Raw genomic sequence first — 25,376 nt, 5'->3', positions numbered from 1 at the left:
CCCTTTGCGCTTCCATCGCTTTGAATTCCGAACTTTTCAGTTCTCTTTTCAAAAGCAAGAAGTCATATATATGGTGATCAAGCCAATAGGAGGGCATTTACATCATTTTTTTTCAAAAAAATGATGTAAATTCAACGCGGTGCTCTTACGTTATCATGGTGCAAGAATCAATCACCGTTATGCTGCAATTCAGGATTTTTTCATCGAACAGAATTATGCTACCGCTTCAAAAATTCGAAATTAAATAACTATTCACCTTGAAGTAATAAATTTCAAACGCTTTTGACATTCACATATTTTATTGGACTCTGTTTGATTGTAATTCCTTTTTCTCTTGAAGCATTACAATAGATTCCACCACACTTTTGTCCAATAAGAAACAGAATTTCGCACACATCCTTAGATCTTCAAGTGTTATTAAGACTTTTGTATGCATATATATTTTTATACATTACTTTTTGGATAAACCCTCAAATGTATGTATATTAATCTCGTATTTCGAATCGAATGTACATACATACATACGTACATATGTACCTATACATACTATGTAAGTCACCAGTTCAACATCCCACTCACTACCAGTCAGACAATCGAGCACACACAAAACACACGATAGTACATATACAAATTATAATTGTCAAACCGTGAGCTTCGAGTTTGCCAGCCCTGATCTAGTTAACCTTAACTCCTACGCGACTAAACAATTAAATCGCAGATGGTACGAAGGTCAACTCTGATGAGGCAATTAACCGTATTGTTAAACGACAATTCCGCCGAGCCCACACTAAAATCTGTCCCGTTCGCGTGGAATTTTTGTATCCGTTAACCCCGTCGTTCAATTTATTAATAGAAATATAAATAAATAAATAATACATTGTTTACAGTGGTCGTTTCGGCCTGGCATTGTTCCAGTCGGTCGAAACTCGCGATCAAAAGGTCCGATGCGTATTTCTGCCGAGGGCGTTAATCACAGACGTGAACGGGTTAGTCGGTTGTGTGACCTAAATCATTGAAATACCTCATACTGTTAAATCACATTCGATTGACATCGAATTTTCCGCGAAAATAGAGGAAATCCCAATACAAACAAGGGAAAATATTGTACCGTTAACCATTCGTAGCGCAATATAAAAAGTACATCGAACTATTAATATATGTGATAAAAAATATTTACAATACATATTTTTGTAAAGGCAACATTTGAAAGCATAATGCAATTCGAAGTACACAACTTTAAACTTTTACATATGTAATGGTTCGGTAACAATTTCTCGCACACGACGTTGAATATCTGGCACTTGAAAATCTCACCCACCGATAGCCACTTACACGATATATCACGCTAGCGAGAATCCAAGTGCCAGTATATTCCGTATCCACGATTTTCGTGATAACGATTGTCGTGTGTGAAATTGCCATGTGCGGAATTTTCCGTTTACCATATGTAATAGGAATCCTAATGCCGTCACTACTGAGTATTGCAAAAATCGACCTTCCATAATACTGGTATTATTAAATGCATCTATAGTCTTATTCATATTTTGTTTTTTTTACTCACTTAAAACCGGTAAATAAATTAAAACCGGTATTTCGATAGTTGAAAATTTTGTCTTCGGTAATACCAGCAACGATAGATAATGGTATTTTTAGAATCGCTAATATTATATGTATTATATGTAGATACATTGAAATATTTAATTTTTTTTTCATCCATTTTTCTATTGACGATTCTAGTTCCAAAAAAATCCAATTGTTGAGGGCAGCGTTTCAAGTTTGCAATATATAAATTATAATATTTTTTCATAAGTCAGCAGTTTGGCTTAATGGTAGCGTATATATTTAGCACCACTGAGGTCGAAGGTTCGTGTCCTCGTCAAACTGCTGGTTAGGTTTAGGGGTTTTGTGACTCCAAATCGATCGTTTCTCTATCACAGTTTGCTAATTTTATCTGATCATTGTTGAAACGGTTCCTGAAAATTGGTATTAGATCATTTCCTATTGTCACAAAATCTGTGTGTATAATTTGTAAAAATTATGCACAGTAATCTGAAATCTATAGATATCTCTATAGACATCTTTATAATTTCGTGTTTATTATATGTATAAAAATTGTTATAATAATTGTACACAAAAATCTAAAAAAAATAACCCATAGATGTCTCTATGATTATTATTTCTGTACTGATTAATTGTTATATGCTATGCATTCTGATTGTATATGTATTATTGTATTTCTGACCGTTATCGTATACTCGTCGCATTGGAGCGATCTGTAATGGCGAGTGTATATTGATTGTAACAATAAAATAAAATAAAATAATTCACTCCAGCTAACTTTCATTCAATTAGCTTTCAGTATTAACTTTTATTTCCTAATAGTTTTGTACCCATTAACATTTCAATGGTGTGTTTGTAAAGGAATTGCTACGTGATTTGAAATTATATCTTAAATCTTTCGTACATACATATGTACCAATAATACATTGTTAAAAAATAAAAAGAAAATAAATTGAACACTATTTTGAAAAGCTACTAGCGTGCTCTAATTAAATACGAAAACGAGAAAAAACTGCATCGATAACACAATTTAGTCAGACCGTGAACACCATTGCGATTATACAACATACATATATTTATTATATGTAAGTACAGTGTACTCTCAATTATCCGGGTGCACATTAATTTTTTTCTTTTAATTGAATTATTTTTGAATGGGAATACGTAATAATGAGTAGATTTGAAGCATTGGTTAATCAAAGGAATTTTTTTAGTTAGATACGTATGTTCAGTTATTTATTTAATTACTTTTTGCATTTAATAAAATCATGGAGAAAGATTCTTCCTAAGGTGGAAATCGATTTATCGGATTGTGAAGACATGCAGTAATAAATTGGAAATGTGGATATTAATGAAAAATTTTAAATAAATCGAGAAAGTTGAATCGAGAAAACATCGAGGAGTGGTTTGATCGCAATTCAAATCATCTGGGATGTCAATGCAATGAGTAATGCAGATCATGTCTATGTTTATGGTCACTCAAACACTTACTCACAAACAACCCTCACTCAAACAATAGAAACGCTGTTAAAAATTGATAGTTCGGATTATCCGTGTTTTCAAATCATCCGGTTCCGTACTCCCCAGTATTAGCCCAGATAATCGAAAGTACACTGTACAACAATCGATGCTTCAGAAATGTGCCCATAATTATGAAAATCGGATGTGCTCGTTATAATCGATTCTGTTCTGTCCCGATTCGTGTAATAGATAGCGAGTTTAATATGCTGCGAGTTTTCTATTAAAATTAAATTATCAAAGTAATCGAGAGTACACTATATCATCAAATATCGTATGCATGTACATATGTACATATAATATTTCATTTATTTTCGTAGAGAGTGATGAAAGTGATGGCTAAAATATTGAATTCCATGTTTCACAAGCGCTACTACATAACATACATACGAGGATGAGAACGATCACGAGCACAAGCACGACATAATAAGAACGTGTGTACATCCATTGTATTATATTATACCCCCCATTTGATATGATTAAAAATTGATTGGCAGCGTTCAATTGAAAATTGATGAACAGGACATCGGATATCGTTAATAGTACATACGGATAGATATACCTATGGAGATATTGTCGGCCTGGAAAGCCGCAATAATTCATACATAATTTGGTGATGGTGGCGAGGCGCGCACGCGACTATTCATTATGCACGGCCACGTCAATCGCAATTATGCAATTCATAGGTGCAATTCGGACATAGTCCTGCCATATCCGAACCTCACCCTCCCCATGTCCTCGTCTGGGGGGTGGGGAAAGGTTAATGTGGCAGTGGGCGGGTTTTGTAACTACAACCGAGCTAACCGAATCATTACCACGAGCGCACCCGTCAATTGGCAAGCGGCCCGCCCCAACGCGACGGAACATCTGCTCGGTGAAGTGCATTTCTGCGAATTTTTATGCACACCATTGACGCAAAGATGCGTCGGAAAGTCGCCAGGTGAAAATGGGTGGGGATTTCCGATGAGCCGAAAATTTATAAATGAATCCAGACGGGTTTGGGATAAGTCTAAGCTGTTGTAGTCGAATAAAAATAATCGTTATTTCTGTTTTCTATTCCGCATTCGGATCAAATTCGATAAAAAATACTCAATCTACGAGTGCTACTGCAGAATCCAGATCGACCATCTCGGAATTTTCCGGTTCTATCTGACGATAATTTTTGAAACGGTTCAAAATTATAATCCATTCTCATGTTATTTCCGCTCCAGAACGCAAACGGAAATCCATTGGAGATGAATACCTTTTATGTACAAGACAACTATCTGCATTCCATGGCAGATATCTTATTTTATTCCATATAATATGAACACTCGCCTTTACAGATCGCTCCAAAGCGACGACGACTGCAACTTATACAGATTTTTTTTTTTTTTTTCATACCCGGAAGGCATTACAGGTAAACCCCAATGCGCCTTCCTGGCCAATTACAAACAATACAGCATTTTTTATTATATAAGTCGCTAAAATACGAGACATTGACTTAAACTCGATAATTAGCGAGACATCTATGAATTGTTATTACATTTTATTGTAATATTTACATTAATCATACTCAAATAGTGGTGACATAGTGGGTAGGAAGGATTTTTTAGCCAATTTTTAATCGGGAATCGTTTCAACAATGAAATCAGAGAAAATTGGCAAACTCTGATAGGAAAAGATCGACCAGGAGTCACAAATCCTGATCTGACCAGCAGTATTACAGATATACTCAGAAAAATTCTTTTCAATCGAGGTCAGCTCAAGGGATCGAACCCGGCGCCTCTCAGTGTTAAGCAGAAGCTTAACGACCGAGTCACGCTGCTGGCTAAGATACAATATAATCAATCAGTATACATTTTATATACATAATATGCATTTTATGCAATGCGCATTCATACAAACATCCACAGTGATATCTATGGAGAGATTTTTGCACCATTTCATAATCAAATTGGTGAATCTCAAGACGCTGTATAACTTGGGATTATCAAGAGAGATAGGAAAGGAGATGTCAATTTTACAGGAACGGTTTCAATGTAAATCGGAAAAATTGGCAAACTCTAAACGACCTGGAATCACAAACCAAGATCTGGCTAACAGTGGGACTCGAACCCGTGACCAATCTACTTTAAAGCATAATATGCTAACCACTAGTCCACGCCTCTTGTATGTACATATGTAGTTTAAACTGTAATGTGGTATGTCCCACAACCTATGTAAAATATAATACAATTTAACCTCAGTCTAATCTTAGCTACGTAAATGTACGCTTCATTCTTAAACAATATTGAGGATAACTCTTAAAGTTATTTCTTATTATTTATTAGACTTTTAGTATCTTTAATGTTTCATCACACATCCTATTCAACTTTATCATAGTTGATAGAGTTGAATAGGATGTGTAATTTATTAGATTTTTTGATACGTTTGTTATTTAAGACGATACATTTTGAATCTCAAGTATGATTTTTAATAATCTTTATTTCTGCATTTGCATCTATCTCATGACCCGTGTAACCCTCAAATATTATTATCACTCTTTATTAAGATAGTAAATTATGTGTATCTACCCAATGATGCCTCGATACACTCAAAGGCTATACATACATCAAGTACTAAAACTGTCGTATACATGGATGTCGCTTTGTTACTCAATTACTTTGTTGTTTAACGAAAATTATGTGATTAGTTGAAATTATCATTCTAATTGTATAAATTCTCTTGTTAGTTCTATTGAACTTAACTTATGATTGAACTGCCACATTATCTATTTACTTGTATTTGCATTGTAGCATGCATCTCAAAACATATTTAAATGAATCTCGTTCACACAAACTGCTCTTTGGTAAATATAATATAAACATTTGAGAATTATGTTTATAATTTTTACCATCTCCAACTCTTTCCCATAACGAAACGTTTGGCATTCGAAATCAGGTGTGTATTAAAAATAACACAATATATGTACATATTATGTACTAAACAGAATAAAAATAGATTTTAATGCAGTATTTTTAACTGTAAGTAAAACTACACATTTCTGGAGGAAAGCTAAATATCATATCGGAATTTAATACGTGAAACAATTCTTCACACGATACCTCATAACGCTGAGACTCAAAAGAAATAGACTTTCATTTTAAATTATTAAATTTTAGTATGTGTAAATATGTATGTATAAGTATGTGTTTGTTTCCAAAAGCTATTCATTCATCAAAAAACGGACAAACACCATTTATTGCAACATTATTTATTCAATGAAACTTTGCTTATTTTAAATAAAATTGGTCTTTGCTTATTTTAAATAAGTCCATTCCTACACAGTACATATTAATAATGAACAAAAATCGATTTTCAAAAACGGCATTCAACAAAAATCAATATAGAAATAAAGCACGTAACAAAAAATTGTCGATTGTAAAATAAACCTGTCAGTAATATTTGTAGACACTCCATATTATGTATTATATGTACATTTGGAATAATTTAATTTGCAAATATAAATAGCTTTTCATAACGGATGACGATTGGTAATATTTGTAACATTATCTATCAGTTTTTGTCCAACATGAAATAAAATATAGATTTTTAAATATATTTTTTCCGTAGCAGACAACGGCAAAATTATATACTATTCCATTAGCTAACATTAAGTTTAATTTAACCTATCATTGCAAAATAATACAATATTGTCTTCAATTTATTTTATATACTTGCAAAATATATCTGTATGTATTATCAATATTAGCATAAAAAAATTGGGAACACATTCTCAATTTATATTCCCCATTCTCGATACTGTTTCATACATATGTATATTATGCATAGTTAAAATTGGACGCATCAAAGCACGGCACAATATTCATTAAACATCGCAAAAACCATACCACACCTATTTTTGAATTTTTGAGATGAATCTACATATGTAACTCAATGAAAATATTTGTACAATAAAGAGCTAACATGTGAACGAACGTCTCAACTCTTTACATATAAAATAAACTGCCATTCATATTTATATAAAATAAAAGTACATCGCAAAAGAAGTTTCCTATTCATTCAAATATATAAATTAAATTGTATATACATACATACATATTCGTATAAAATAATCTGCTCACCTGTAATCTGCCATGACGATATTTCACCGGTTTGACAGACCAATATTTACTCGGTCGAGTTGGCTCGAGTTCGATCCTGGACGAGTTTCAGTCCAGTGAGATGGACTAACGCACACTCGCACCGTTACACAACTGCCAGTGGAAATAGTCCACGGTTTCCTGTCCTCAGCTACTCTAAAAATACAACAACGGGAGACACGTTATTATACTGGCAATCCTCGCGCAACGTCATAACGTAATACTCGTCAATATGGTTAATTTCGATATTTCATCAGCTTTATACATATATCATTAATCCAATTCTTATTGTTTTTATATACATACATATATGTACAATAGATCGTAGGTTGATATTGTGGGCTTTCTCTCGACGTTTGTAAAACACGTGTCGATATATTAATCACCTTTAATTTTTAACACTTCTTATATATAGTTAGCAATGCCGGAAATCTACCTAAGCGTGGGTGAATTTTATTGAATTTGTGTTGAGCAAGTTTTGTGCTCTTTTGCTTAAATGATTTGTAATTTAAATATTATTAGCTGCGACGTTTAGTAAAAATGTCAGTGATATAATTCAGAGGCTTCATTTTTTTTATGGGTAATGTGGCTTTAACTATTCAATACTCTTAAGTATCGTTTTTTATTTAAAAAATCAAATTAACAGTATCGCAAATACAATAGTATAAAAAGTTTGACTAGCTTCAGTCCATTGAGAATATCAAATAAATAAATAATTTATCATACAAATTTAAACAATCGTATTTTTTTACACGAGATCGGCGCACTCCGTAAAATTAAACGTAATCTAGCGCCTAATTAAGAAAATAAACGAATACAAACTTGGTGTGCAGAATTTGCATGTTAATATCTAAGGAATATGTTTCCACTTAATTCACCGGAAAAACAGTTTACGTAAGACGTTTCCAACCACTGAAAATTGCATTTCCGTGTGACGTCTTATGCAATTTTGTAAAACTTCTTTGAAGAGGGATGCGCTTTCCACTCATATTCAAAATTAAATATAAAAAGTTATACAAACATAAGCATGTATCTCCGAGTATGTCACATTTATATAAAGTGAATTATGTTTTCGCATAAAAATACATGAAAAATATACATAGATATGATTAAAAAACAAAATAAATCAAGTTTTATGAATTCAATACATGTTAATTTTGTTTTATTTTAAATAGTTTAAAGCCGAAAAATACACTTTACAGAGCGATTTGAATAAAAATGCTTTGATTAACAATTACATTGAATTAATTACCTATACGAAATTAATTTAGAGTTCACTGGGAAGGATCAAACTATTTTTCTAAGAAGAAATATTTAAGTGTAAAATATTTAAAAAATGATCACAGGATCATTAACCATTCAAATAAACTTAAGCTACATATGTATATTGTACACATAAATCATATAATCATAATTTCTATTCAACGCTAGGTGAAGGCCTCTCCAATAACTTCCATTTGTCTCTGTTTTGGACAACTCTCATCTACATACATATATCATCCCACATATTTTTCTAATTTTATCCACTCATCTCCCTTGTAGCTTTTTGCACCCTTTTCCACTATCTCAGGTACCACTCGAGCACTTCTTGCGTCAGTATATCGTCAGTTCTTCTAGCTACATGACCCGCCCATTGCTAATTCAATCTCTTTTCTCTCTCTATTATATCAACCAATGGCGTTTCGTAACTTTTAAAACAGAGAACTAGGTATGGACAAAAAATAATATTTTTAATTTTTGAGTTGTAATAGTCTGTCTTGAAGCAATGAGTATAATTTTTATTCTTGTGCTAACAGAAATCCTAACTTTCTTAATAACATCTTGTTTGTCTTCAAAACTTAATCTTCTGAATGATTTGTCGAATAACCGATCGAAAATGCAACATTTCAAGGCCTCGTTATTTGTTTCCACACTAATTTTCTCTGAGGGAATCGTTTCACGAGCCGAGTTCCTTGCCATTTTTGTACTCAAAAAGTTCGGTGTAAATATCTATGTGATATTCAGAGTGATGTTTGATAGATACAAATCAAAATGTTCTTAGTGAAAATTCCATTAATTCTTGAAGAGACGGGTAAATTAAAAATGTTTTGTCTTTGATGGAACGCCTATACACAACATTCGCCAGTCTGTAAAGGGAACAGAATTGATACGGCAAGTCCGTGCAAGCGAATGACGCGGCGGACCATACCATTACAATTCACTACCACTTCCACTACAGGTAGGACCGATCCGGTTTCTGAACTTCGCCAATCCGAGTTAACTATATCAATATGGACAACGATTTGAATTTATTATAATTGGATTGTTTATATTTTTAAATTTTATGTAAAAGATTTTAGGAGACTAGCCTAGTCCCTCTAGTTCGATAACGATACGCAACTGATATCAACTACATATGTCTTGTCATGCAACCCTTGTCGTACTTCTCATCCACGTATTCCATTTTCTATCACTCCTTATTATGCCGTACATTTTTGAGTGCATTGGATTTCATACAGCATTCTGGCGTTCAATGAAGTCCATCTTGATTAGGTATATAATATAATATGAAATTAATATCTAAGTGGGTATTTAACAAACGTACATATACATTATTTAGATGGATAATATACATTATTGAGTCGCAAAGTGTAGAAAGGAAATTTCCGTGACGTAACGCTCGAAATGAACTTTTCCGGTGTCGGACACCGGAAGGGTGAAATATCGAGTTTCGAGTCTCATCTTCCCTTCTCGCTTCGTTATTATTATTAATATTATATTCTTGTCGTATAAACACGTCAAAATGAGATTAGCGCGTCGGTTTTGAAGCGGCGTCTCTTGTCACACACTGCCTTCCCCATCCATCCTTCCCATACATATGCACATATTATGCATACATACATACATGTACCCCTTTTGGAAGTAATTGAAGGTTCAAACTAAATTACTGTGAAAAAACATTACACTTGAGCGCGCGCTCCGAGACGAAAGTAATTAAGTGTAACGCTCGTGCCGAGGGGGTTGAGAGGGCGTAATGGCCGGGCGATGAGGTGTTAATATGGGATTTTAATTGCTGTACTCTGCAAGCTTACTCTACTAGAGGATTTTGCCTGGCCTCACTCTCACTTTTACCACAGATAAATCTAGAGTGGGTGTTTTGCTCCGTTTTACTATGTAGTATATTTGTTTATTATTTTTAGAAGATTATACATTGTACTTTACATATGTACATGTATGGAATGTTTTTATATCAAGAAGTCTTATTTTACAAATTTTACCAGGCAAGTTTTATAAAACAAATACCTATTCAAACATTAAAACTGTATCAGTGACTAATTAAAAAAATTTACGTGGTGTCCATAAGAATTTCAGTAACTAATACTAAGTTTCAGTTCGATAGGACTAACGATGTTCAAAAAATCCCCAAAATACACAGACACACAGATACACACACACACATTTTTTCTAGATCATGAAAACGTGATCAGTGATCGATTCTGAGTTCGAATCAGTCCAAATTTCGAGTTCGAATTTTCGCATGATCACAAAACTTCATCTATTGTTACTACGTACATACATAGATAAAGTAAAAATAATACATATGTACATATGTACATACATATATTAAGTGTGAAAATATTCCCGTTTACTATAGGTAGGACAAAATGTGAGATAAAAGCTCATATATAAGATATGTACTTTCACATCATCATCCTAGCTTAAGTCTCGTAAATCACTTTTCATCAAAACTAAATCTTTTAGAACTATCCGAAATCTACTCTATGTAAAAAATTTTATATATAATTCAAAATAATAATTAAAGCCCGTACCCTGAGGGGGCCGTTTATTGTTCAAATGTTGTAAATGCATTGTTAAAGGTTTGCCGAACCTTGTTTACAAAGGATTTACAACAATTGAACAATAAACGGCACGCTTCCGGTCCTACCTCTAATAATAATATATAATTCATATGTAAGCAGAGCCGTGCAAAGTCGGGGGGGGGGGAGAACAAGGAAGGCGGTGGCCCTGGGTGCCAAAGTCGTCAAAATTGAATGCGATGAATTCCCATATTTTTAAGTGAAATAATAAATAGAAATATGTATATGTATCGTTCCCACCTTTGAATGTTTTTTTTTTCTAAAATGGACCATTCAGAAGACCTTCGATTAAAAACGTATTATTGATCTTGTAAATTGAAACGTATTATTGTTAAACCTGAATAAAACAGATTTTCAGACTACATGTATTTTTGCAAGCCTCTTATTAGCTTTATTTCTACATATGTACATTCATAGCAAATAACGAAAATTGGATTAAATTTTTTTGTACAATTTTTATATAAAAAATTAAATATGATTTTTGAGAGATGAGGGCACCAAATCAAGCTTTAGCCCCGGGTGCAACTTTTTCGCAAAACTCTGCATGTGAGAATGTCAAACAAAATTTAAATTGGTATTATAATTAATGGGTCTACCGCGTTCCACCAACTTGCATTATCTCAGATTCTTTTTCCCAACATTTTCAGTGTATTTCGTCGTTGAGTTGGTATATATACAAAAAAACATATACGAAAATGTTTTACATATTGAAATACTTATTTTACGAGATAAACATTATGTTGTTATAAAAAAAATATAACAAGAATTGATTTTTAAACGTTTTTGATAGTATTTTAAACGTGTGTTAATAGCTTAAAAAGTTAAGCTATTAACTTAATTAAGAGCCAGAAATGGCTCTCTTGCAATTCTCGGCAGGTGAAGCCATACATATTCGGAAATCGTATATATTCAAACTCCTGTCTAAGGAGACGAAAAGTTGAGAAAACGAGTCTCGAGATATTGCAATTTGGTAGAATGGAACGCACCGATAATTAATTAGTATCTTACAAATATACAACATTAAATTCATTTTCAATGTTTCTTACAAAAATTTTCAGTATTTAAATAAATAAAAGGTATAATTATCTATCTAATTGTTTTTTTTATAAAATGAATCACAAAACAACAACTAATTCGAATTTCCATTTCATCGCATTAAATTTTATCCCACTTTGAATCCAATTATAATTAAATACAGAGAAACGTATTTATTTATACTTCACAAATGTTACCGTATTTAATTCCATAATACTGAACAATTAAAACAAACGAAATACTATATTTTAACACTAAAAAAACACTCGATTGTTTTTCATCGTCGCATTATATGCTTTCTTTATTTTATTTATATTGTGTTTATAATCAAAACAGTGGCACAATTCAGCAAAATACGAATCAAATAAGTATATGATACTTCATCTTACCTGTTGTATTAATGATGATCAGATAAACCATTCAAATAATCATCGCACAATCGAAGCGAGCGCACACTACACGATACGAGTATAGTCCGTCACATAACTAATAATACCGGATAATATCGAAGCGAACGAACATTGGCATTGGCACGGTGACAAAATTATGAAAAAGTCGTATTTATACAATGCTTATTTTAATATTATTTTAATTGTTGTTACAGCGTCGGTTATACGCGAGGCGACCGGTGCAGTATTGGCGAGTGTTCGACGCGTTGTATCGCGGTGTGGGATCTGGCCGTGGAGATTCGGAAGAGTGGGCAGCGGGGCAAGATCATCAGAAGCAGCATCATACCCATCGACGACGACGACGACTTCTAAAAATAATCATTCGGGACGGGTCAGAAGCCCGTCTGGATCGGTCCGAGTGAGTGAGTGGGCTATTCGGGCTTTCGGTGCCGCGAATCCATTCATTGTGCAAATATGCGCCAGTTCTGGAAGGTGTTCTTCGTCCACGTCACAACAACGTGGGCGACTCGTTCCGTTATTTATATTTAAATTTGAGAGTTGGCAAGTGTGCCCCTTCGAAGCGTATCGATGTCTGATAATGCATAAATAACTGTCATGTGGAAGAGGATCGGCTGCAGGTCCCCAATGCCCCTAGAAATTCTATTGATAACTGGCTTACCTCGATAAAAGAAACGAATTTTTGTTATTAATCCACAAGAATAGTCGAAATATGATTTTTCTAAGTGGAATTTTATTTAATTCTTATATAAAGACAATTTAATATATTATCCCTATTAATTAACCAGCAGCGTGGTCTAGTGGTGAATGTTGAATTATTTCGTACTTGATGTTACGAGTTCGATTCCCCGCTAAGTCTCGCTGTTGGCCAGGCCTTGCTTTGTCTAGGTCGATCGTTTCTTATCAGAATTTGCCAATTTTTCTGATTTTCATTGAAACGATTCCGGTAAAATTGGCGTTTCCTTCCCAATTTTCTGTTGCGAACCTTTAGTTATTGTTGTATCTTAGGTTTTGCCATATTGCTCACCATGTCTCTGTGGTTGTTTATCGAATATAAAATTCGTATTGTTACATGAAAGTTATTCATCGTTATTTATCGTATTAATACGATGTTGGCAATATATACTGACCATAGATGTCAGATATCGTTTAGATTTACATGTATCTATGTAATAATTATGTGGACCAAGAAGGCGCATTTGGGGTTTACCTGTTAAGCCTTCCTGTAATAAAATAAAAATAAATTCAATTCAGATTCTTATAAATACGAGTAAATAATAGTACGAGCTTTTAGCTCGCAATTTGACCGATTTAAAATTCAGCACACTTCCAATTAACCGTTTTAAACAAAAACAAAAATAGTGTGGCCAAAACACTATCTCAATAAACATGTTTCAATAGAAAATACTCAATATAAAATAGTATTAACAGTGGGAAAAAATCCCAAGTTTAAATACGTACTTTTGACTTTTGATTTGAACTGGACGACTACTTAGAGAGATTTAAAAGCTGAAAAGTACTACAAATAAAAGATAAAATACCCGACTATAGATTCCAATATTCATTTTGAACAGAAAATTGACAGATTTTGAGACATCGACCGAACTATCTATAATATCATTCCGTAGCTGCTGGTGTGCTCTCCAATTTTAATGAACTCATCAAATATGTAGTTTTATTTATTATGGACAGGCATTTATGATATATCATAGCTTTGACGCAATACTGCGAACTGACTGCAAATCATCAGCCCAATTAATTATTATTTGCTACAAAGCATCGTTTTTGCTCTATTTAACATTGCAATAGAATTCTATTTCATCTCTTTATAATATTCATTTTGAAAAAATCGTTAGGGGATAAAAATAATGTATACATTTATACATAGTTTTACAAGTGAATTTATTTTTTAATGTATAATTTTATGAATTTAATCCTTTGATTATGCTAATAAGCTGCTCAATGCACTATTATAGAATATAATATTTCAAAGCATGTAAAGCAGTTTGTACTGGAATAAAGCTGCTTAGTTAATTAAGTTTTGAACCAATGTGGCATTACAGCCATTATAGGAAGAACCTAATGCGCCACAATGGCCTACATTTGATAAAGAAGAAAAACAAAAATAAAATAAGTAAAATACATAAAATAAAAAGAAAAAAGCAAAAGCAGAAAAACATGATAAAATAAAATAACAAAAGAAAAATAATACATAATACAATAATACAATGAACAAAGGTGTAAAAATCAAAAATAAATCCTCAAATCCTATTCGCAGATTCACAAAAGAAAAATAGTACATAAAAATGTACATAAGGAGAAAGAAAAATAAAAAGTAAAATAAAATAAAACAAAAAAAATAATAACTACATATGTATGTAGTTTTGTATCTAGCTGCTTAATAATAACTAACTGTATATGTATAAAAATTCTTACAACGAAAGACGGCGTATTGCGTGGAAAAATCTTTAAAAGCTCCAGTTGATAATAAAAAATGAGAATGCCAACAATGAACAGCCTTCGCCAACATTTATTCGCTTCTTACAAACGCAAATGCGAATTTAAATAATGTGTATTATACAGTGTTTGATTAATTTGAACGGTGTCGCAAAAAGGCTTGCACTCGACTCAATTCGGCCTTAAAAGCTCATCTTTCAAAATTAAGGTTGCTTAAAAGCTTCTTCGGCGCCGTTAAGAGGCTTCCCCTTGAATTTCCTCATTTTCCGAGAGATTGAAAACTCGCCGCTAAGATGAGAGTTTCACGCATTTGAATTCGAGAAATTTAATTCGAGGCCGCAATGCACACAATAGGTATGCGAAAAGGGGGGAAACGAGATAAAATAAAATAAAGTGTATAGTAGATGGCGTTAAACGTGTCCATTCCACGCGACGCAGTCTAAATGTTAAATTGAATAAAAACGTGTTAAAATGTGGTTTACTTTCGGGCAAAATTTAATTCCGACACACTTTTGGCTTCCATACTATGTAGTACTGGATGAGGTGGCGGGAATTTTTATGGAAACTTTTGAACGTAAATCAAAATTTTCTTTTGAAACCCGAAGGCGTAACCTTTGATAATAATTCACAATTCAGTGGTTTTTAAACATAGTCGTTTCATTCCTGAATATAAAAAGAACGATGCCCTCGCCCGTCTACATTGAAATAATTCAAAGAATTAAACGGATCTGTATGTACATTGTTGAAACTTTTTCAATATCGTCTTATACGTACATTTCCATGCATGTATTGGCGATATTTCAATACGCAGTTTAAAATTATATACTGACTCTGATTCGATTCTATGTAATTCAAAATTAGCCCTTCGTATATAGTCAAGTAATTCCATCCGATAATGGTCGTATCGATACAATATTCGTTAAAGTGCTGATGTTGCGGAAACACAAGCCACTATTGAATGTCCATTAATTTTTAAATTAATTTGCGTGCACACCTGCACATATTAAATGGAAAACCATTGTTCATTATGCGCAGGCAATAATTGAGTTAACAATATCTAATTGTTGTTTATTACACGTGTATATTTCCGTTATTGCGCCAATGTGAAAATATAAATCGTTATTATGGAATTATCTGACGGAAAAATTTCAGGCAGCTTATCTTTCTGTTCAAGTTCAGCCGAATCTATTTTCGTTTATGTATAAATATTTTGAGCTTTTCTGAAAATTTTATAACATACAAAAGGTTCGCAGAAATATAACATCGTATATTTTTATTATATCGCAACACAAACATCAAGCTTATCGTTAAACAAACCTCGGAGCTTATTGCTTTCGTATAATGCAAAATTTTCGGTTTTCAAAAAATGTATGTGTATAATTCAGAGTCAATCAATCGCGTGGAGATATAAATTATAAATATGCATAAATGATAATATATTGTGCACGTCAGAATCGGCTATTTGCCCGACAAACAGAATATCAATTCATGTCACTAAAATATCAGGCTCCCGAAAAGAACCGTCTTTGCACGACAAATATCACTGTTCGACAACTGACGACTTTTTTTTTTTTGGTTCAGAGACATTTGTCATATTTGGGCATATGTCTATGCCCAGTGAACACGAATCTGGTTATAAAAAATGTTGGTTGGCTCGAGATTCGGAGATATGTGTTTTTTAAATCGCGCGATTTTTCTATATCTTGGTGTTATTCGGTCGATGTCTCAAAATCTGTCTTTTTCCTGTTCAAAATGAATATTGGAATCTATAGTCGGGTATTTTATCTTGTAGTACTTTTCAGCTTTTAAATCTCTCTAAGTAGTCGTCCAGTTCAAATCAAAAGTCAAAAGTACGTCTTTTCACTTGGGATTTTCCCCACTGTTAATACTATTTTATATTGAGTATTTTCTATTGAAACATGTTTATTGAGATAGTTTTCTGACTACACTATTTTTTTTTTTCGTTTAAAAGGGTTAATTGGAAGTGTGCTGAATTTTAAATCGGTAAAATTTCGAGCTAAGAGCTCGAACTAGTATTTACACGAATCTGAATTGAATTAATAGGGATAATATATATGTATGTATTAAAATGTCTTTATATAAGAATTAACTAAAATTCCACTTAGAAAAATCATATTTTGACTATTCTTGTGGATTAATAACAAAAATTCGTTTATTTTATCGAGGTAAGCCAGTTATCAATTAAAAATATTCTCGATATTTTCGAGATAAACGATTTCTTGAGAAATGAGAATCTCGAATTTTCATAATAAAATATTCTCGAGAATTGAGAATCTCGAAATTTTACAATAAAATATTCTCGAGAAACGAGAATCAAAATTTCTCGAGAAATCTCGAGACGCGATTTCTCAAACACAACCTCTAGTTAGCATATAATTCTAGCAACTGAGGTATCACGGGTTTGATCCCTAGCCTCGTGGTGTTGCTGGCTAGACCTTGGATATATGTATGTACACACGTGGCTCCAGATCAATCATTTTCTTCAGTCAAGTTTGCCAATTTATATAATTTCATAGTAGAAACAGTTCCTCAACATTTTTTTTTAATCCTGTTATCACGCTAGAAATTTTCATGGAAAACTTAGATTTTTCCGTAAAATCAACTAAATGAACACATTTGTTAAATTTTGATTTATAGCAAAACAGATTTTAAAAGATTTGGGTTAATTTATGACTAAACTAGCGGTCTTATGGAAACTTATGAAAACATTCAAATTTTCCCAAAGCAATTATTTATTTATTTTTATACAATTTCGCCATAGTGACTTTACAGATTAGCTCCAAGCCGTCACTATGGCTACATAAAAAGAAAATTATAAAACATAAAACAAATATAAAATTATAAAAATATAAAATGTAAAAATATAACATGCTACGATCCCAAACTAAGCAATCCCTCAACCAGATCAGTATATTTTAGATTGAACAAATCCAAACCGATAGAAATCCGGTTGAGGAGCTTGATGCCCCTGGCGACAGAGGACGAAACCATTAAATTGGTACGTGCCTCAGGTGAGGAGAATAAAAAAAAATGAATAAAAACTTCAAGTAACCCAAAAAATCAGAAACTTGAAACGCGTTGTATACGATCATTTATCTCCAAGGTAATGGCAGACGATACATTAACGTATATTGATGACCAAAATGAGCAATATGGCAAAGTATGAAAACGATCGGATAAGAGATAAGAGATGTAAAAAATGACGTCTTTAACGAAGACCGTGTGAAGCGTAAAGGAAGTTTGTAAAAATCAGTCGGATTAGTAAGCAAAATCTATAAAAAATATTCATCTTGATGGAAATTTCGATTATATTGACCAATTAGATTATTAAAACATGTTGTGCATTGCTTGAAAAACCATTACGTAAAATTACTTTTAAAAATCCAGCCTTGGAAGCAAACAGGAAAACAGACACATTTTGGACAAGGTGAAAATATGCGCGGATGGCTTGGTGGCTCGTCACGCGCGAGACGAAGCGCAATATGTTTTGCAAGATTTAATCCTGTTGAAAGCTCGTTTGTATGTACAAAGCTCACAGCCACCCCGGTCCTCGCCTCACCCCTCGGTGACCCTCCCTGGAGAGGGCAACAAAGGCCACGTTGTACTACCGAGTGGAGGAATTACCTTCGGGGGTGAGATGGGACTTGCTTTGGTCGACGCGCACGAATGACACAAGTGGTCCAAAGCCAGCTTAATGCCGATAATGCACGTGGATGCGCTTCCGGTCCACATCGGATATTAGCCCTCTACTGTTGAGCACTGAATGCGATGATTATTTTAATGCACCGGCTTAAAACGCATCGTCGTTGTAGCCGCTACATCATGGTCGACGTAAGTTTATTAATTATTTTATTTATTTATTAAATAGCAAATTGCTAATAAATTATTTCACAATTAACAATTTCAAACTTAAACTAACAACTATAATATAATATAGTTAGCAAAATTAACAAAACTATAATTAGTAAACCTAAAATAATATAATATTGTTGCGTAGGGGTGGGTGGAGGATCCAAGTAAAAGACCAAAGTCGTCTCACAGCATTTATTGATGATTACGGAGATACACGCACTGACAGTGCTCAGTCCAGAATGTCTTCATACCACCTTATAAGGGGCAGGTCTCTCAGGACATCTTCGACGTCTCATTGGTTAACCTATTGTTATGGTCATGTAATCGGTTGTGCAGTCCCACGCTTTGGCGTTATTAGTTCTAAGAACTCCACGGGAATGCGACCGAGTATCGCTATCGCCGCGAAGTGCAATCATTGTTTAGCCGACAGCACTTAGTCTAGAGATAATCCTTGAAACCAATTATAACGGTTACACAGTCTCTGGGATGCTACCCGGCCTAATCCGATTGCAACTAACCGGCGGCTCTTTTTAGTATACGTAACAATATAATTCAACATAGCATTTTATTAAACTTACGTATATAATTACGTCATCGTCCACAGAGATATGCATTAGCACCCTTCAAGAAAGCACTAATGTTACTAGCCCCTCTAATGCTCTCAGAAATTGCTTTCTTAACTCTACCTATAGTTAATTTATTCCTATTTCTAGTTTTATAATTATGTATATCTCCATTCCTAACTATATGATTATTATTATAAAATATTTGAGTAATAGATTCTTATCTAGCTTATATACAAATTTTAAAGTGCTTAATTTAAGACTATTTCTAATATCCAAACATTTCAATTCATCTAACATACTTCTAATATTCTTACGTTTCCTCACATTTAAAATTGCACGCATTGCTCTATTCTGCATCTTCTGCAGTTTATCAATACACAATCCACTAAATAGATTGAGCACTGTGGCGCAATATACAGTATGAGGCCGTGCAATACAATTATATATTAATACTAGCTGAACCCGACATGCGTTGCAATGCCAGAATAAGGCATGCAATTCCCGTTCCTGTTCCCGTTTCAAGTGATGGTTGGAGCTCAACTCACGTCTCTTCAAAGCCGAAAGTCTCTTCAAACCAACTGGTATCGTGGTTACTAACAAACACATTTCCTTGACTACACAATGGCGCTTCAAACTTTCCCGTCGGTAAAATCGTAATTACGAATATTATTATTAAGAGGTTTTTGCGGTATTAATTATTAAGTCTTAACTCCACCTATTTTTGATAATTGTATCCGTTCGTGTAGTCGTTTTAATATATGTACATATGTATTTTCAACGGGTTTGGTGCAAGCGCTCGACAATCACCAAACAGAGTGAACGACAGATAAACTGGATGGCAGCTTTAAACGCAATTCTCGTCTTCTCGAATGATAGATTGCACATCAGATGACGAGTAACCTTTTGATGTGCACAGATGCAATTATTAAAATTGAGTTGGATCTTTCTGGCAATAGTATTTTAAACGCAATCTATCATTCGAGAAGACGAGAATTGCGTTTAAAGCTGCCATCCAGTTTATCTGTCGTTCAGTCTGTCTGGTGATAGTCGAGCGCTTGCACCGCACCGATTTTCGACAGGAATATATTCTCTAAATATCCAGAAAAGCTTCATCAGTGAATTGAAATTAATAATAAATAAATAAATACGTATGTTTTCAGTCACACGACAACACGAACGTTGGACAACTGCCACATACAATTTGTAAATGCAATTATTGATAAATTTTAATACGACAGCAGGAAGCCAACTGATGTATATGTATATATGTAGCTTTTATGGTATTGAAAATTACACCAATTTGGTATAAAACAGAAAGTCATCATTATAATAACTACTGGTTGTTGATAAATGTATGTATGTATGTATGTATGTATGTATGTATGTATATATATATATATATATATATATATACGACGGAATATATTCCGTCTAACATATACAATTTAACTATAAGTTGGTATCAGGTTAGATAGAGAGGTTAGGTAACTTCACTCGACTAGTAAATTTGGTTAGAAAGTCACATTTTTGCTTTGAACACATTCTTAGAATTACTGTAATTCAGTACTTTATTTGTAATACCTAGCAAATAATAACGCATTGTTAAATTCTAAAGCATTCGCAAAAACATCAGAGCTGCCAAAACTCAACTGTTATATTACAACTGGCGCACATTGTTGAAAGTATATTTGCCCTTGTAGGGATATAATTTACTAGTTGAATTGTATTCGAATATGAAAAACGTAAAACGCCAGTTGTAATATATTACAACTATTATATTTTCAAATTTGACACAAAATACTACCTTCATAAGTATGTATGTATTCACTTACGTATGTATGTATGTATGTATATAGTTTTGGCACACGTGTGTAGCAATTACGTTTTCGCTATTTGGGTTTGTGGGGGTTCTCGCAGGAGTGCTGGAGCCTTATTAGCAGCCACCGAATAAAGATGGCGAAAAGACAGCGTCGGGATCAATATCACCCCCTAATTAATTTAGCGCCAGCAGGCTTAAACGGACGGACTCGAATTAGCGCGAGTCTGAACCTAAGCCCAGGGGTGTCTTCAACTATTATATAGGTATTATTTCCGGTCGACGACACCCACCCCCATAAAATACGACTGTTATAAAATTTTACTATTTCCGATAATTTTACAAATATTGTTCGGCTACCAAAAATGCCATCAAATTTTAACGTTCGTGTGGGAGTCGTCGTCTTTTGTGTCCTTCATGTGTTTAATTTTAGTGCGTCAATTGGATATTGTACTTTGGGAAATTATATGCTATTTGCCATATAAAGGTAGTGTAGAGTTTTACTTTAAGTATATATGAATGTAGGTATACTATACGGATAATTTCCCTACTATAATTTCCCAACTTATCTACTATATGTCTACATATAGTAATTTCCTACTTATCTGCAATGTCTTTTTGTAAGTATGGAAACGAAATAACGATTTTTTAAAATACATATTATATATGTAGGTACATATGTACATATACATACATATAACCAAATCAAAACTTTTATATTGATATTCTATCTGATGTGAGTAATTGATGAAACAGTTTCACTACAATGACCAAACATTATCCACCAAATTCTTGCCTCTTTCTACAAAAAATCAATTTAAAATCAAAACAATAAAAAATACTATATATTTTACAAAAATACAATTATGTACATATGTCTAATTTAATGTATGCCTTGCTTATTGTTCAATTTGTGATATTCTCATTTGAATTCGTCTGTCCATTCGGCAATTCATATCTCCTCTTCACAGACTAAAATAAAGTAAAAATAACAATGTGGATTACTCTCAATCGTATTAAAATGTAGACTAACTAATCCAAGTGTCACTGTCAAAAGATTAACTGAAAATGTGAAGCTTACAAAATTTTCCCGTATTTTACCTACAATGATCAATGTAACAATATACAAAGCAAATAATAATTGAATACCCATTATTAAAAAATACCCATTATTGAAAAAAAAAACAATTCTATCTACAATAATCTATACATATGTATATACACAGCAAATAATATTTAAATATCGATTATTTTATTATGAAATATTCTTTAACTTCAATAAGAAGAACCAAATTCGACATACAAATAATACTAAAATCATAAATGGGTGAATTATAAAAAAAGAGACATCTACAAGAGAAGAGTAAAAACTATAATATAATATACGTATGTATGTAATCTAATTTAAAACATTACACATATTATAAAACTATGCACCGACCGATTAATTTATATATACATACATATATGTATGTATGTTGCTTTTATTACAAGCGAATTATACCAATTCTCATATGTACATATGTATAAGAATACTCTTTTTGAAACTAAACATAATAAAATGATTTACTACATATTATGAGTGTTTAGGAACATATATGTATTTACAGAAATGTGAAATAAAAATAGTTTAGTACGTACATATATGATGTTATTGCAATCCTTGACGTTCATTTAATTTATTACAACAAAACGAATCAACGACTACATTATCATATTACACCATTTCCCGCAGCGATTCCGAGATCTCTCTGCCAAAGAAAAAAGTTCGCCAACCCCCGTGATTTTGCGAAACCTTTGCTTCAATTGTGGTCGCTTATTGCGATCGAACGACGCGAAGCGCGAATTGCGATTGTAAAAACGAAAACAAGAGAAGACATTCAAGGGTCGTTCGGAGGCGGCTAACACGACCCCAAACGACCCAATAATGCAAGCTCAAAACGACCCCGAGTTGCCTATTGCGAATCGGGACTTGCAAAAACGACTCACATTCACGTGCAAAACGATCGCTACGAAAATTTTAAACATCAAAATCATACGAGGTCTCCGTTATCGTATACACACACCAGTTTTATATACCTACATAACCAGAGAAATGTTATAATAATAGAAGCGCCCTTTCGAATACATTTTTTGTTTCAATACACGCGTACCGTTTCCATAACTACGCAATATTGTACGCGTATGCGTATGCTAGCTGTCGCCATGACGCTTTCATGAAAACTTTCATACACGATGTCAATTGAATAATATGTTACTTAAATGATCAATTTACTTATAAAAAGTATCCCATGTTGTTTATTGTGTGTTTTTAATGCATCGTGCAATTTTTAACGATGCACATGCCCGTTGCCTTGCCCAGATAAGTTTTTATCGGACATACATACATACATACGTCGACCACAAAGCATAAAATACGACTGATGCTAAAATTATTTAGGAATGTCTGTGGACAATCGTCACTTGACAACAATATAACGCCTAAAGCCACTTCTATTATTATAACATTTCTCTGTACATAACTGTCGACATCAGCATATTATTATATTCTGAATTAGAAAGAAACAAATAATCCTCGTATGTCTTAGAAGCAGTTTGGTTTTAAAGCTATAGAAACTTTGACAATTAAATTTGTCATAATAATGAAAATTTGTTCCGTGTATCATAAACAATACAAAAAGGCACATCAAAATTATGGATTTTCTTTTAATTTATAATTTTACCATGGTGCCTGCAAAGCGACAGCTGTGGCTTTTAACTTCTACGTATATAAATTTGAAAATAAATTCAAATAGTAGTAGTTAGGAGCCAATTAGGTGAGGAACCATTTCAACAATGAAAACATATAAATTGGCAAACTATAATAAAAAACGATCGACTTGAAGTCACAGATATCCAATTCTCACCAGTAACACTACAGAAATACTCGGAATAAACTATTTTTAATCAAGGTCAAACCAGGGCTCCAGCCTGGAATATTTATATAGCAAACTGCTAATGCATATAAAACAAAATAACAACTAAAATTATAAATCATCTTCCACAAAGGTATCCATTAACACCCTTCAAGAAAGCATCAATGTTATTAGCACTTCTAATAATATTAAAAATTTGTGATATTCAGCAAAAGCCAGAATTTTTTTGTTTAAAATATTTTTTGATAGTTTTTGAATATTTTATTGTTAAAAATTAAGGGGGGGCGCTAAAAACCAATCCAGACAGACAGGCCCTACCACCGAGTTATACTACTGGCTTTAAATTAAGATAATCTATTATATAAAGACCCCAAATTATATTATTTTTTACAAAATACAAAAACGTTCGAGCAATTCGGCAATTTCATATAAAATTAGCATCGCCAAATATTAAAAATCTTATTCAATTATTTATTTCCTTTCATTCTCGTATAAAAAAATATTAACATGTAAAAACCCCTTCTCAATTCACTTTATATACATAAATAATGTTGCAGTATAAGACTATGAAGGCAAACAATTCTAAATTTATTTATGCATGGTCTCGGAGGTCTCTGATCATTCCACATAAGATATATGATTTATTTTTATCGCACGGTCCCTTGGGATACGCCCCAGTAATTAAGTTCAATTGGTGAATTGTTTTTGGACGGGCTTGCCAGCACTTAATCACCTGTGCTGTATAGGTGTTCTCTTTAGTGAGGGCTGGAGAATCTCTTGAGTGCGTGATCTACGTTCCTTAATTAACAATTCTGCAGTAATGTAATCACGTCCGGTGGCCGAGGTCTCTGGGGTCCATAGGGGCGCTGATTGGTCACACAGGAGCCTCGCTGTTAAGGCTCATTAGCCTGCTATGGGGAATATGAAACAGAACCTTACGGGATAGCTTCTGAGGGTTCGATAGGAAGGGCTCGGTTAGGATTTGAAATCTACCGGAAAGGTGGTAAATTTCCGTTTAACTATATACTTTCGGTAAAACATAATCATATTGAAATAACTTATTAACATGTATATGGAAAGACTTACATATGTACATATTAAGGATCCATCAAAGTATGGAGTTGTAATTTTCAGTGAGAATGTAAATATGTATATTTGTAATGTATTAAAAAAAAATTCAATCATGGCAAAATGAATGAATGGAATTTGTTAAGTACAAAATTGCGTAAGAATACAAATATCAAAGTA

General features: G+C 33.1%; 1 protein-coding gene across 3 annotated transcripts in view; it reads right to left on the bottom strand.

Annotated features, from left to right (window-relative positions):
- LOC143910630 (uncharacterized) overlaps window positions 1-12,792 on the bottom strand; it is a 28,762-nt gene extending 15,970 nt beyond the window's left edge. For 2 of the 3 annotated variants that reach the window (XM_077429190.1, XM_077429188.1), the window contains exons 1-2: window positions 12,484-12,792; window positions 7,185-7,358 (exon numbers count right to left, since the gene is read on the bottom strand). In XM_077429190.1, coding sequence (XP_077285316.1) covers window positions 7,185-7,198 — 14 coding nt within the window. In that variant the 5' untranslated portion in view covers window positions 7,199-7,358; window positions 12,484-12,792. The remainder of the gene's footprint in view (window positions 1-7,184; window positions 7,359-12,483) is intronic. The other variant, XM_077429189.1, reaches the window with a different exon arrangement.
- Window positions 12,793-25,376: the final 12,584 nt, after the last annotated feature.

The sequence above is a fragment of the Arctopsyche grandis genome, chromosome 4, assembly GCF_051622035.1.
Source record: "Arctopsyche grandis isolate Sample6627 chromosome 4, ASM5162203v2, whole genome shotgun sequence".
Lineage (NCBI taxonomy): Eukaryota > Metazoa > Arthropoda > Insecta > Trichoptera > Hydropsychidae > Arctopsyche > Arctopsyche grandis.
This window is presented reverse-complemented; position numbering and strand designations above follow the sequence as displayed.